The sequence below is a fragment of the Monoraphidium neglectum genome, assembly GCF_000611645.1.
Source record: "Monoraphidium neglectum strain SAG 48.87 unplaced genomic scaffold scaffold01245, whole genome shotgun sequence".
NCBI lineage: Eukaryota > Viridiplantae > Chlorophyta > Chlorophyceae > Sphaeropleales > Selenastraceae > Monoraphidium > Monoraphidium neglectum.
Genome location: NW_014012383.1, coordinates 1 through 13,474, shown reverse-complemented (window position 1 = coordinate 13,474; position 13,474 = coordinate 1). Strand labels below are relative to the sequence as shown.

The 13,474-nt window shown below is 65.8% G+C and overlaps 3 protein-coding genes across 3 annotated transcripts in view; 2 read left to right on the top strand and 1 right to left on the bottom strand.

Moving 5' to 3' along the window:
• MNEG_7169 (basic amino acid/polyamine antiporter, APA family) overlaps nt 1–1,683 on the top strand; it is a gene marked incomplete at both ends in the record, with an annotated part of 3,573 nt that extends 1,890 nt beyond the window's left edge. The window contains 4 exons of the mRNA XM_014044360.1: nt 365–537; nt 832–960; nt 1,207–1,306; nt 1,563–1,683. Coding sequence (XP_013899814.1) covers nt 365–537; nt 832–960; nt 1,207–1,306; nt 1,563–1,683 — 523 coding nt within the window. The remainder of the gene's footprint in view (nt 1–364; nt 538–831; nt 961–1,206; nt 1,307–1,562) is intronic.
• A 1,353-nt stretch (nt 1,684–3,036) lies between these two features.
• MNEG_7168 (hypothetical protein) lies at nt 3,037–9,728 on the bottom strand (the record flags this gene model as incomplete). The annotated part of the gene is made up of 11 exons (XM_014044359.1): nt 3,037–3,100; nt 3,439–3,542; nt 3,835–4,161; nt 4,433–4,756; nt 5,039–5,123; nt 5,397–5,593; nt 5,910–5,990; nt 6,147–6,336; nt 7,274–8,154; nt 8,469–9,151; nt 9,329–9,728. The coding sequence occupies 11 exons, from the start codon at nt 9,726–9,728 to the stop codon at nt 3,037–3,039; spliced, it is 3,336 nt and encodes a 1,111-aa protein (XP_013899813.1).
• Nucleotides 9,729–10,327: 599 nt separating this feature from the next.
• On the top strand, nt 10,328–13,117 carry MNEG_7167 (hypothetical protein; the record flags this gene model as incomplete). The annotated part of the gene is made up of 8 exons (XM_014044358.1): nt 10,328–10,363; nt 10,505–10,576; nt 10,787–11,041; nt 11,225–11,394; nt 11,587–11,911; nt 12,282–12,434; nt 12,616–12,777; nt 12,953–13,117. 8 exons carry the CDS (start codon nt 10,328–10,330, stop codon nt 13,115–13,117), a joined length of 1,338 nt encoding a protein of 445 aa, XP_013899812.1.
• Between the last annotated feature and the right edge of the window lie 357 nt (nt 13,118–13,474).

Genomic DNA, 13,474 nt, shown 5'->3' with positions numbered 1-13,474 from the left:
GGGGGGGGGGGGTGTGGGGGGCGTATGAGGGTCGGGGTCAGTGGACGATTGACCCCTTCCCATTGGATGGGAAGGGGTGGATGAATGCGAGGTTAGGGAGGCAGGCAAGCAGGGGGGCGTGTGTGGACGCCTGCGCCGGCCTATGCGCGCTCCGCCTGCACAGGCCTCTTTTTGTGCGCAGGGGCTGTGCTTCTACCTGACTTGTGGACGGGCTGAAGTAGAACCCCCACCTGGCTGCACTGATCCTGCATGTACGCACACACACACACATGCGCATCGCTTTCAGCCTTGGAACATGCCTTGTCACTGCTCCTCGCCGCTCGCACCGCCTTGGCCCCTCCATCGCGCCACCCCCCCCCCTCAGGCGCTACTACCAGCCGCCGGACGTCCCCGACAACATGCCCGGCCTGACAGGCAAGCAGGGCGCCCCCCTGTGGCACGTGCTGATCCCCTTCCTCTCCATCATTGGGGGGTCCCTGGGTCTCGGCTTCTCCGTTGCCACCAACTGCCACTACGGCGTCTACATAGCCATGGCCGGTGAGCATGGCGCCGCTGAGTGGGGTCCAGCGCCCAGCAGCAAATGCAGACGCCAACATCATGGCTTTGTGATTCCTGCCCTGGGCCCACCTGAAAAGCCTCTTGTGCCGCAGTGCTTCTGCTTACGGCTAAGTGCAGTACCGCGCATGGACACGAGCGTCCGCTGCAGCTTGGCAGCAATGGCCACCCCACAATTGTCTAGCTGTGCTCATGCACACGCCAGGAACTCCCCGTTCTCGTCCCCTCTGCGGCATCCAACACAAACCATCGCCCACGCACGCGCTCCACCCCCAGCCTGGTGGTTCCTGGCCACCTTGTACATGTGGCTGGTGCTGCCGGTCGTGTTTGTGCCCACCAAGCTCAGGACGCCCCTCTTCCCCTTGTGGCCCTCCACCGGGGTCATGACGACCATCTTCCTCATCTGTGGGTTGAGGGGCTGCCGCCCTCTTCATGCCTGTGGGGTCAAAGGGTGGGATGATGGATGCCGATTACGCAAGAGGTGGGATCGGCGCAAAGGGGCTGCGCTTGGGCAACGTGCAGCTGTTGCAGGAACGCGTGGCTCGGCGCCCTAGCCGGCCTGGTTGACGCAGCCCCCAATTCCAGGAGGTGGCCTTGAAGATGTCCTTCAACCCTTGTCCCCGGCGCTGCCTTGCTCGTGCAACGCCGCAGCGTCCCTGGGCCCCACCAACTGGGCGCGCTGGGGCTATGGCTGCCTGGTGGGCGTGGCGCTGTACTCACTCTACGGCATCGTGGAGCTCATCTACAACAGGTGGGGAGGGGGAGCGATGACGTCACTCGCTGCTGCTTGATGCCACTCGCTGCTCTGGGCAGGGCGCACGGGCGCCCACTTTCTGTGTGGGCGATCAGCAAGGCTTGGTCTGGCATCCACCTGCAGGCGCGCTGTTGAACGCCCGGGCTCCTCTGCTGCAGCAGCTGCTGACTGCCCTGCATCATCAAGCTCCTTGAACCCACTGACCGACCCCATTGCGCGCACATATACATGTACCCACGCGCATCCACACCAGGATCCACGGCCCGCCCCCGCCGATCAAGCGCCAGCAGTACGATGACGATAGCGTCCCTGGTCACCAGGGTGACGCCAAGGACCTGGAGGCCGACCCTGTCGTCAGGACGGCCCAAGAGTGACGCTGCCGGGTGACAGAAGCAGATGCCGCGACGCGAAGCTGTCTGCCTCATGATGGCGGCTACCATGTGTGCCAGCAGGGGGGCCACAAGGCGCCCTTAGCTGAAGCTGAGCGGCTCTCGTGTGGGGTAGGATGCCCCGTGCGCCATCCGGGTCGGGGAGGCGGGGCGTGCGGGGAAAGGGTAGGGCGCTGCTGCAAGGGGCAGCGCATTGCCTTGCGAGGGCCCAAGGGGCAGCCCGCACTCGGTCTCTTGTCGCCGGCATGGGCCCGTGTTGGATATGTTTTTGGGCGCCAACGCCTGGTGCCTTCACCGTCTGTCCGCCAAATGGGGAAGGAGGAAGCAAGAGGAAGGGGGTTAGCCCATCCCCTCTCTTTGCCATTACGCCCAGTATTGTTCTACTCTCCAGGTATGCAAACTCGCACACATACCCAAACAACTTGCACGGTGCCATCGTACTCTCGCTCTCAACCCGAAAACGCGCGTAACCCCTTGCCTTTGAACTTGCGGATGGCTGCATGGCAGGAGCCATGGTGGGCCCTCACGGCGCAGACCTCATGCAGGGGGCCTCTGGGCGCGGCGCCGCCTGGCCAACAGCAAGGGATTGACTTGCTTGCACTCTGCATCTTGTTGCACATTCTGCCTGTTAGTTCCTGGCGCTCGGGCCAGTGCCCGGCGTTTGATTCTGCTTGTTTGTCCGGCCCTCGAGGTCGTTAACAAGAACAGGGTTTGGACCGCCTGTCCTTGCTCTTAAAACCCCCGCGAACCCCTGCCTTTGCCCACATCGGTTACTCTTGTTGTCGCACGCTTGCAACGGGCGCCGTTGTCCTCACACTCGCCCTATGCCGGTGAAGACGTGGGGTGCGGGGGCGAGCGGTCATCAGAGCTGCTATGACCCCTCGGCCCGGGCATGTGGAAGCGTCCTCAAACCCGTGCTAAACAGCACACTTTCACACTGGGGCCAGGCGGCAAGGCATGGGCGCATGTGCTTCTGTGCACGCACTTGTCGCCAACGCGTCCTTTTCCTGACATTGGCTTGCGTGCATCCAAATGCTTGCACCCCTGCAAGCGCTGTCCCCGCGTGCGTGCGTGCTGCGCGATCACTATCCCTGCACGAATCTTCTTTTTGCGCACAGCCTGTCAATCTGCTTGATTCCAACCAAGTCAAACAACTTGTGGTCGTGCAACGGATCACGGCATTGAGTAAACCTGACTGTTCACCACCCAGCACTTTGCTGCTAGCAGCAAACATCCTCAGCTTCAGCGGCTGGGACGGTCCCCTCGGGAGGTCTCTTGCAGTAAACTAGCATGGCAAGGCGAGTCATGGCAGGATGAGGACTGGTGTGCCAGGCGGCGTCACTGCTTGCGTGCCTCAAAGGTGTCGTGCAAGACACCCTCCGCCTGGCCCGGCCGCAGCTCCCTGCATGGGGGGTGGGGGCGGGGGCAGGGTTGGCGGCGAACATTGCAGGGTGACAGCAGTTGGGGATCGCATGGTGGAACGCGGCTTGCCGCTGGCAACACTGCGACAGCTCCACTGCCAAACGCGATTGTGTGGACTGGCAGCCCCAGGAGGGTGGGTGTTGCAGGCAGTCGCCCAGCGCAAGAACAACAGCGGCTCACGTCGTGCGTGCTTGATGCTGCCCCTCCCATGCCGCGCATCCGCTGGCAGTGGCACGGCTGGCAAAAGCCTGAGCGTAGAGAGGGCCCATTCGCCCGTCAAAGCAGCTGTTCATTGGGTTCAACCACCTGACCACTCACATGTACCGGCCAGGGGCCAAATCAGGTGGCAGGTCCAGGCCGCCGATGCGCGTGCGGTGCAGCGATAGCAGCTCCAGGCCCGCCGACGCCACCAGCACGCGCACCTTTCATCAGGGGAGGGGACAAGGCAGGATCAAAACATAAGAGGAGAGGTCCAGGGCTGCAGCGGCGCTGTGTCATGGGAGCGCGTCGCACTGTATTGGACCGTGGCACACGGTTGAGCGCTGCTGAATGCGGGCGGCCTTCGAGCCCCTGCCGGTGAACTGCTTGTGCACCTTGTCTCCATTTACGGCCAAAACAGCAGGCTGTTGGGACGCAATGCCAGACCAGGTGCCGCGATGCAAACAGCGCCGCAACGCATCAGCGCCGCCGCGCACGCGGCCGTGGCGTGCGCACCTCGTGCTTCTTGCCCTCTGACACCACGATGCGCAGCACACTGCCACCACCACCGCCGACAGCGCCATCGCGGCCGGCCCACCCTCCGCCAGGCCGCTCGCCCGCCGCCCCTCCTCGCTCGGCCCCTCCGTCCCCGCCTGCATCCCCGACCCGCGGCTGGCGGCGCCTGCCTGCCGCCGCTGCCGCTGCCACTGCTGCCGCGGGTTCGTCCGCGGCCACCGATTCGACGAGCTGTGGTACGCACAGCACTCCCTCCACAAAGGCGCCGTCACGCAGCTGCTCCAGCTGGAACTGCGATGGGGGCGCCGCCACGGTTGCCAGGTACTCCTGGGGGGGTGGGTGAGAACAGAAGGGTGGGAGGATACATTCATGGTTGCAAAGGGCACGGCCACAGGGAGGGGTGGCTTGTACTTGCAGCAGCCAGGAGGGCTTTGTGTTGTGGGACCGCTTGGAGAGAGGGGTGGAGGTTCATGGAACTGTGTCACCAGCCGCCAACACGGGGAGGGGCAGCGGGGGACCAGGGCGGCTGGCTTCAAGGGTGAGGCTGACGCAGTGCCCTCCCAGGCTGCCGCAGTCATGCCGCACCCAGATGGCCTACCTTGCTCCCCAGCCCCTTGATACCCCCAGGTGCCGCTAGTGCATTGCCGCCAACAACAACGAAGAGTAGGCAGCCGCGACACACGGGCATCAGGCGAGTAGCAGCAAAGCAGCGGCGCCCAAGCGCCTGTCGGCGCAGGGAAGTGAGCAGTACCAGTCCTGGCACGTCCCGACCCCCAAGAAAGGCGTGCACGCGCGCCTTGGTGAGGCCCGCAGAGGGATGTATGACGCGGTTGGCCCACACGCCGTCGTTCGTGACCAGCACCAGCCCACTCGTGGCCACGTCCAGGCGGCCCGAGGTGAACAGCCGCGGCGGGAGCAGGGCCTGCACGGTCGAGTTGCGTGGCACGGGGACGAAACTTCAGGCAGGCTGCAGGTGCGCTCGGGCCGCCGTCGAGCAACCGACGCTCACCATCAATACGGTGATCAACAAATCCCAGAAGCAGTCAACCCGCGTCACCCCTCGCCCTTGAGTAAGTGTGCCAATGTCACAGACCCCCCAACGGCATGTTTATGCGCACATGCACACAAGGCGTTCCCAATGTGTCTCGTAGCCTGTCGGCTGTGGCTGCACAGCGCCTGGGCCACCCAGCCACCGGCCCCTCACCGGGTCCCTCTGCCGCCCCCGCCAGCGCTCCAGCCACGGCCCCAGCAGGTCCACCACGCGCTGCCCTGGACGGCTGCTCACGTTGCTGCGGGGCAGCAGGTCCGCCGGGGGCAACAGCGGCGAGGGCGTGTGCTCAGAGACCCTCCTAACTGCCACACCAGACAGGCTCTGAAGCCAATGGGTAGGATCCCTTCAGAGCCCTAGAGGGGCTCGTGAGGCGGTGGAGGCGCCGCCAGGTGGCGGGGTCCAGGCACGCGACGTATGCGAGCGCACCCAGCTGGAGCGATGGGGCGGCGGGGCGGCGCGCAAGCTGCGCAGCCTGCGCTGCCGCAGGCGTGGGCCTCATGCCCGCCCTCACCTGCAGATAAACCCCACCGGCTTGTGCACCAGAAAATAGCACAGCTCGTGAACGCCGCCGCCTCCGCCGCTGCCGCCGCTGCCGCCAGCTGCCGCGCGTCCCGGCGCCGCCGCCAGCGCCGCGATGCGAACTTCGCGGCCGTCCACTGTGACGCGATCCCTGGCCGGCAAGACCTTGAAGCCCTGCACTGACACAACCTTTTGGGGGGGGGGCGCAACATCCAGGACGTAGCAAGCGCAGCGTGAGCCAAAGATGGGCGTTGTTCAAGGAGCTGGGCCAGCATAGGGGTGGTGGTAGTTATATGCGGGCTGCTGCGCGGCGCGTCCGCGGTTGGGCCGTGCAGGCTGGCTGCTGCATTGGGTTGGACAGCTGCATCCCATCGCTGCGGGGCCGGTTGAGGTTCTTAAACCCCAGCCCGTTTGCTCGTGTGGCTCGCGCTTGACAGGGCTTTTCGTGTGCACGCTGTGCGGTCACCCATCATCATTGGATCCCCGTGGCACACTCGCGACCCACCTGCCCGTTGACTGCGACGCGGCCCTCCTCAATCAGCTCCTCACACCTGCGGCGGGACGCCACACCAGCTGACGCCATGACCTGGCGGGCGAGCGGGATTTTGGGGGGCGGTGGTGTCGCGCGAAGAACGGCAGTGAGCAAGCGGTGTGTGTTGCCACAGGGGAACAGCGGGCACGCCCAGGGCTGGGCAGCGTCTTGTGTCATAACAGGCCTGGCACCTGCTGCGCCTCTGCTCACCTTGGCCAGCCGCTGCTCCTTCCTGAAGTTGGGCGTTGAATCTCCAGGGTCTTGCGGCTGCCGAACGCGCTCCCGCTTGCCGACCAGGGGCTCAAAATCTGGCGCCGCCGCCCAGCACGCCAGGCGTTTGCGCCGCCGCTGCTGCTTGTTCAGCTGCACGGCCGCCGCCACTGCTGCGCAATGGCTGGTTCTGCATGGTGCGCCACATGGCCGATACTGTCCTCGTAAACGGTGATGTAGTGACGCGTGCATTATTTATCAGCTGACGTGCAAGGCCTAGAGCGAGATCGCGAAGTCAGTGGCGTTCAAATGAGCTATGTATCTGTCATAAGGCACGCTTGTTCGACACTTTGCTACATATGATACCGGTGCACGCACGGCGCGCCATGTGATGAGTTGGTACGGTACTGTGAGCCTGTACAGTGATACAGTTGCCTCGCATGCCCCAGGGTCTGCGTGGCCCCTCCACGCTGCGTGCATTTTTCTTGGAAACCGTCAAGTGCAAGGGGCGCGCTGCGCTGCGGCTAATACTGATGGCGCACCTGTGGGGTTTACGCTCGCTGTTTGCCGCAGCCATTGACCGTATGCGACACCAAAGCGACACTGCCACATGAGTCAACCCGACACCGCCCGCGCGCTGCCGTGGTTCCTGGGCCGCCTCGCACGCGCAGATCGGCCAAGGTCGCCCCAAAATTATGTGTTCGGCAAGATGGACTCTAAAGGGATCCATGCGCAGCGGGGCGCGCCCCCTAGCCAAGCCTTTGACCACATGCGACACCAACGCGACACTGCCGCATGAGTCAATGTGGCACCGCCCGCGCGCCATCTTCGCTCCCCGGGCTGTTGTGATGTTACAACCAATAGCCATGATGTTGGCAACGGCTTGTTTGACCATGCTGGATGGTACCGATGGTCAACATAGGGTATGGCCCATAGATACAGTAGGGCACTTGGCCCACCAACACGCAGGTGACTGGGTTTGCACTCAAAAAAGCACACCTTCTCCATATGTGCATGTTGGCGGCAGAATCAAATGACACATGAATCATCATCTGTGTTCAGCTACAGCTATCCGCAAGTGCCCCAACCGCACACGAGCCCCTCCCCGGCCTCCTGCGAGGTCCTACCGGGCGCCGCCGCCGCCCGCTTGCGCCGCCGCCGCCCGCCGACCGTCGTCAATGGCCAGCAGGGTGACCCGGTTCACCAACAGGTCGAGCCGCGACAGCACCACGTCGCTGATGGCCGCCCTCCAGTCCTCGGGCAGCATCAGTGGCAGCCGCGGGGCGTCGTCAGGGAACGCGCCCAGCGCACTGCCGCTGCCGCTGCTTGCGCCGCTGCCAACGCTCAGCAAGCTGCCGAAGCTGCCTGCCGCTGACGACGCCTCCGATCGCGGAGACGCCGGCACCGCAGGCGCCCAGCCCTCCCCGCCCTCAACAGCCGTCGCGGCTGCGGCGGCGTCGCGCTCGGCCGCCTCTGCGGCAAGCAGGCCGGCGACGAGCGCCCTGGGGTCGCGGGCCGCGAGCTTCAGCGCCTCCGCGCTGGCGCAAGACGACAGCCCCCGCGCCAGGTCCTTGGGCTTCAGGGGCCGCCCTATGACGTAGATCGGCATCAGCCCCGGGTCCACCGGTACCACCACGTCGCGCCACGCCTTGCGCAGCTTCACGTCCGCCTGGCGCCGCTGCTTGCGCAGCCGGCGCGCGTCCTTGACGCCGCTGTACAGGCCTGGCTCGGGCGCAGCCGTGCCGGCGCCTTCGGCCTTTGCCTCGCCTTCCCCGTTCCCCTCGCCGCTTCCCTCGGCCTCGTCGCTCGTGTCTTCGCCGCCATCGCCGCCGTCACCGCCGTCGCCGCCGCCGCCGCCGCCGCCGCCGCCGCCGCCGCCGTTGCTGCTGCTGTCGTCCTGTATGCGCAGCGTGACTGTCTTGCATGCGGCCAGCTGGTCCACCAGGGCGATGCAGCGCTCCACATCAGTCAGCAGCGTCATCAGGGGGTTGGCGTTGGCTAGCTTGGCCTTCGGGCGCGGTGAAGGCGGTTGGCCCGAATGGCAGAGGGTGTGAGATCAATCTCCAGCAGCCCTCAGGCCGGCACCCTTGAGGCGAAAGCTACACACGTGAAATCTCTGCCGGTAGGGGCTCGCGCACAATGACCCCTTGTGTGCTGATTGACCACAACGGCAGACAAGGAGCACTCAGCTGACCCAGTCTGGTCTACGCACTGGAAAATCCACCCACACAACCAAATTGCACGTTCGGCTTTGACCCCCAAAGATGCTTGATCCCAACAGACTTCCCCTCTGCCGCTCCTGCTGGGACCCCGCGCACGCACCTCGAACAGCGCCACTGCAGTGCCGCTGTCGTCCAGTGCCACCACGTCCACCTCCCACTTGCACCGGGCCGCATGCCCGGGGTGCCGCCCGTCCAGCGCCACGACGTGGCCCTTTGAAAGCAGGCTCCATCCGGCCGGCAGCTGCGCCTCCACCAGCGCGAGGGTGCGTGCCTCCATCGCCTCACCATTGGCCGCACTGCCGCCACTGCCACGCACGTCGGCTGCCGCCTCCAGCCCGGCCCCCTCCAGCGCTCCTACCACCAGCCGCAGCAGCGGCAGCACGACCGCGCCAAACTCGGGCCGTGCGGCACACTCGTCAAACCAGGCGCGCAGGCCGCGCGCCACGGTGGCCTCGCGGTCGCGCAGGCGAGCGACGGCGACGTCACGCGCCTTTTGAGGCACCAAGGGGTCATCCAGCACCTTTCGCAGGCTCTCCCGCAGGTGGGCGGTCATTGCGGCCGCCGCCGCCGCCTCGCGCCGCAGCCAGTCCGCCTCCTCTGCGTCGGCGGGCGCGTCCTCCTCGACTGCCGGCAGGCCGTCCAGAATCCGCCCCTCAGCACCGAGCCACTGCTCTTCTGGCTGCTGCTGCTGCTGCTGCTGCTGCTGCTGGGCGCTGCCAATGTTGCCCTCCCTGAACTGCCGCTCTGCGCGCTGCCACAGCAGGCGCAGCAGCTCGTACTTGCCTGTGTACGAGAGTACGTTGGCGGGTTGCAGTTGCCAGGAAGTAGAAGATGATATTAGATGTGAGTCACTCCACAGGGCACGTCTTTGTACAACAACCAACGGAGCTGTGAATCGACCACAAGTTCGTGGCCACCGGCAATGGTGACCCACCATGATGCATACCCTTGTGCACTCACCCTCGGTGCCTGGATGCCGCACACCCGGCACGGTGGGCGTGAACACGGGCGGCCCCAGCAGCGTGAAGAGCAGGCCCACCAGCTGGCTCGCCATTGGATGCAGCACCCGCGGCGGGGCGTACCGCTCCTGCCGCACACCCAGGCGCTGGTGGATGAGCTCAGGCTCTGCCGCGGCGATTGACGCGGCCGCGTCGGTGGTAACGCTGGGCTCCTCGGGCGGCAGCGTCGAGGGCCTTGGCGGTGCAAGGATGCGGGCTTTGCGCTGCGGCTCGGCAGGCGCGGTTGGTGCCAGCGAGTCAGGCTGCCGCGGCGAGAAGCGCTCCTGAAGGGTCCCGAGCCACGAGGCCACGGCAGAAGGGGGACCAACGCGCCCGGGGCAGGGGCGCATGTGGACGTCCATGCGCCCCACGCCCAGCGGCGATGCCAAAGGCGAGCGTGAGCCCAGCGCCCGCCTGATGTCGGGCTGAGGTGATGCTGTTGAATGCCTGCAAAGCTTCATACGACAAGGCAAGTGGGGAAGAACGGATTGCCGTGATCAAAAGCTCAGAATCACCCGATCCGATGCTACTCTTGTATGGTAATCAGCTGGAATAAGGAGTATCAGTTGTGTCACATGGTTGAGTGAGAAGATTTGGCACCACTACACACTCTGACGCACTGACACTACCAGGTACGGAAGTTCAAACCAAACGTGCGCCACACACTGCGTATGAGACCAGAACTCATAACGCGGTTGGTACACGATCACAAGGCAGCCGTGAAACCCCTCGCGGCCTCTTCTTCGACGCTGCACACCAACATGGAGCCCTGAGACCGCACCTCCGCTGCTTCTGATCGCGTGCAGACCCCACATAACGGTGTAGATCTGCTTGTAGGATCCCTTGCCGTCGGTCACAGGGCTGCAGGCCGGCTTCCAGGCGCATTGTTGTCACACTCCTCAGGCTTGAGCTGCAGTAGTTCAGTAGTGCCGCACGCTAGCGAACGCCGCCTGCACGCAGGATGGGCTGCTGCCAGAGTTTGCCATCGGTCACAGTGGTGAGCGCTAGTAGCAGTCCCGCTGGTCGCTGCGTTGTCACGCTCGATGTCCCCTCTAGTGATCGGCTGCCTCGCCTGATCACATGCTGCATGTGCTGGGCTCACGCCTGGGACGCGGCCTGCTCTGCACCCCTATCCCAGGATGTGCCGCGGGATGTGAGCACCACCGACCGCCAGATCTTCCGCCAGCAATCCTTTATCGACGGCTGCAAGGTCTGAAGGGTGGAGTGGGGGGGGGGGGGGCGGCAGCGAGGGTGACACACGCGCTGTGAAGCTCCACCTGAAGGAGCAGCATTCGTATGTTGAAACGCCTCCACGTCCCCCACACTCCTCCGTTGCCAACCAGAAACCCCCCTTGCATCAACCTTGCTGTCGTCCGCCGCACCTGAACCGCTCGTCTCCCGCCTGCACCGCGCTGCGCAGTTGCTGCCATTCACGGCCGCGTGCCCGGCGTCCTATCCCTATGAGTGGCAGACCCTGATCGCCTCCGGCCCAGGGTATCTCTTCGTCGCGGCCTTCGAGGGCGTCAACGGGGCGGCGGCGGCGCGCCACTGCCGCGACAACGCGCACCGCAAGCTGCAGGCGGCGCTGCGGGGCGGGCTGGACCCGGAGGCGGCGCTGTGGGCGATGTGGGGGGAGCTGGACAGCAGCTTCCTGGCGGGACGGGAGCCGGACGTGGTGGGCACAGGGGCACGACGCTGCGCGCCGGCCGGCCGTGCTGCTGATGGGGCCTGGGGGCGGCTGATTGGCAGGTTGCCATGGTGACTTGCGACTCAGCAGAGCTTTCTACCCCCCAGGGTCTGGTGAGCGTGGATGGCAAGCCGCTGTCGCAACGACCCTGCCCCCGCTGTGATCCGCCAGGTCAAGGCCTCCGTGGGCGCCACCGGTGTCGCGGTGTACCTGGACACGCGCAGCGGCCTCTGCTACTCGTCGCGCCTGGGCAGCCCCGGGTCCTTTTTGGCGCGCTCCAGGGGGGCCTTCAGCAGCGTGCGCGTCGAGGTGGTGCCCCTGGCAACAACCGACCCGCAGAGGTGCGGGATGGCAGCGGGGGGCGGCATCCAGGGAATCCCTACGCCCTTGGCTTCGCACGCCGCTCTCCTTCATCGAGTTACCCCGCCGGGCACACGTTGCTCTTGGGACGGCCTTCTTTGCAAAACCCCCACCTTGCCCCCTGTCATTGTCTGCTCCTCCTCTCCTGCCGCCCCCACCCTTTTCCTCCTCAGTGCCACCTACTCGGAGATGGTGCGGCGGCAGCAGGCGGCCGCACGTGGCGCAGCGCCGCGCGGCCCGGACCAGCAGCCGCAGCAGCAGCGGGCGCGGCGTGAGCAGGGGCAGGACGAGGCCGCGGCCTGGCAGGCGTACGCGCTGCCGGATGAGCTGCAGCCGGGGTCGGCGGGCCGCGCGGTGCCGACGCAGGTCGTCGGCTGCGGGTACGGAAAGAGTGCGCGGCTTCTGGCGGTCTGGATTAAGGAGCGGCGGGCGGCACGGGGGCCCGGTGCGGTGCCGGATGCGCTGCCCCAGGTGCCCTTCCTTTCCTCAGACTGCGAGGTGAGGGCGGGTGTAAAGAGGGGCATGGGGACCAGGCAGCTCCGAGCTATGGCGTGCTGACAGGTGGTGGCGTGCCGCTGCAGGGTCACGCACAGTGCCCGACAAACCTGTGCACAGCACTCAAGCGTGGTAAGACACGCATAGTCTCAAACACATGTGCATGCACTTGCGCACGCATGCACGCTCACATGCGGGTGGTCGTATATGCGTGCGTACGCAGGCGCACCCACGCAGCCCCCTCCACTACCCCCCCCCCCCCCACACACACAAACACACACACGCTGACGCACACACTCAAACACAAGCGGGACCCAAAAACACACACATATAAACACACACACACACACACACACACCATCCACACCTCAAGGTCACTGTCGAGCGCCTGTCGCCCTCTGACGAGATGCTGGTGCTGCCCAGCCGCGCCCTGGGGCAGCTGGTCTCACCCCAGGAGGCCGCGCTGGCGGCACACACCTTTGGCGCGACGCAGCTCGCGGCCCTCAGGGAGGCCTTCGTCCAGGAGGTGGGGGGCCATTAGGGGGTCGCCCACGCAGCTGCGCCCCGCAGGTGCCTCGTGCGGTGGTTGAGAGGCTGCCATGCAAACGGTCTGCCTTTGAGACTTCCACATGTCACGCTTGAGAGGGCTCCCCTCGGCACATGCACATGCTCTGCCACCCACGGCCGCCTCGCACGCCGCTCGCCAGGCTGGCCCTGACGGGGCGGCGCACGCGCCAGGCGCGGTGCCCAGCGACGCGCGCCTGCGGGAGGGCAACGTCGCGTCTGCTGTGGTGCACCGCGCTGTGGAGAAAGCAGTGGCAGCCCACAACCGCGCCTACAGACGGCAGCTCGATGCCGCAGTGCTCAAGGTGCGCTTTGTCATGGTTGTTGATTACACGGCAGCAGGCAGTGGTGGCTTGCCCTAAGCTTCACACGCAACAGCCGTGACGCAGAGGCGCCGGCCGGCCTGTGAATGTCGCGCTGCTCTTACCCTTTCCACTCTCCCAACCGCGTCCCACCCACCCGCCACCTGCCCTCCTTCAGGCGCTGCCCCTGGCGATTGACCTGCCCTCCCTGGCGCCTGCCGGGGGCGCTGCGGGGGCGACGCCGGTGCTGCCGGCGTGGTGCTCCTCTGGCGGCCTGTCCAAGGGGGACGTGCTGGGGGGAGACCTGGGGTTGCTGCTGGTCTGCCTGGACTGGCCGGGGTGAGGGGGGGGGTGGGATGAATGGGGGGTGGAGGGAGCAGAGGCTTGAAGGCTGTGAGGACAGATCGGTGAGGGAGAGGCTCACAAAGCAAGGGGAACGAAGGGCGGGCAACTTGGGAGACGCATTCTCATGTGGGCTGGAGTGCAGCCATGGAGAGTGGTGCTATCCAGGGCGATGGGGCTGAGGGGTGGTGGGTGAGCGCGGCTAGGAGCGGCGGCTGTGAGGTAGCTGCAGCCTGTTGCTGACAGGCCATCACCACAGCGCTGCATCGCCCACCCAGTGAGCTAACCCCCTGCCGCTCCCTGACCAAACACCCGCCCAGGGCGCGCGAGGGCGTCCCACGGTCACCCGCTGTAAAGC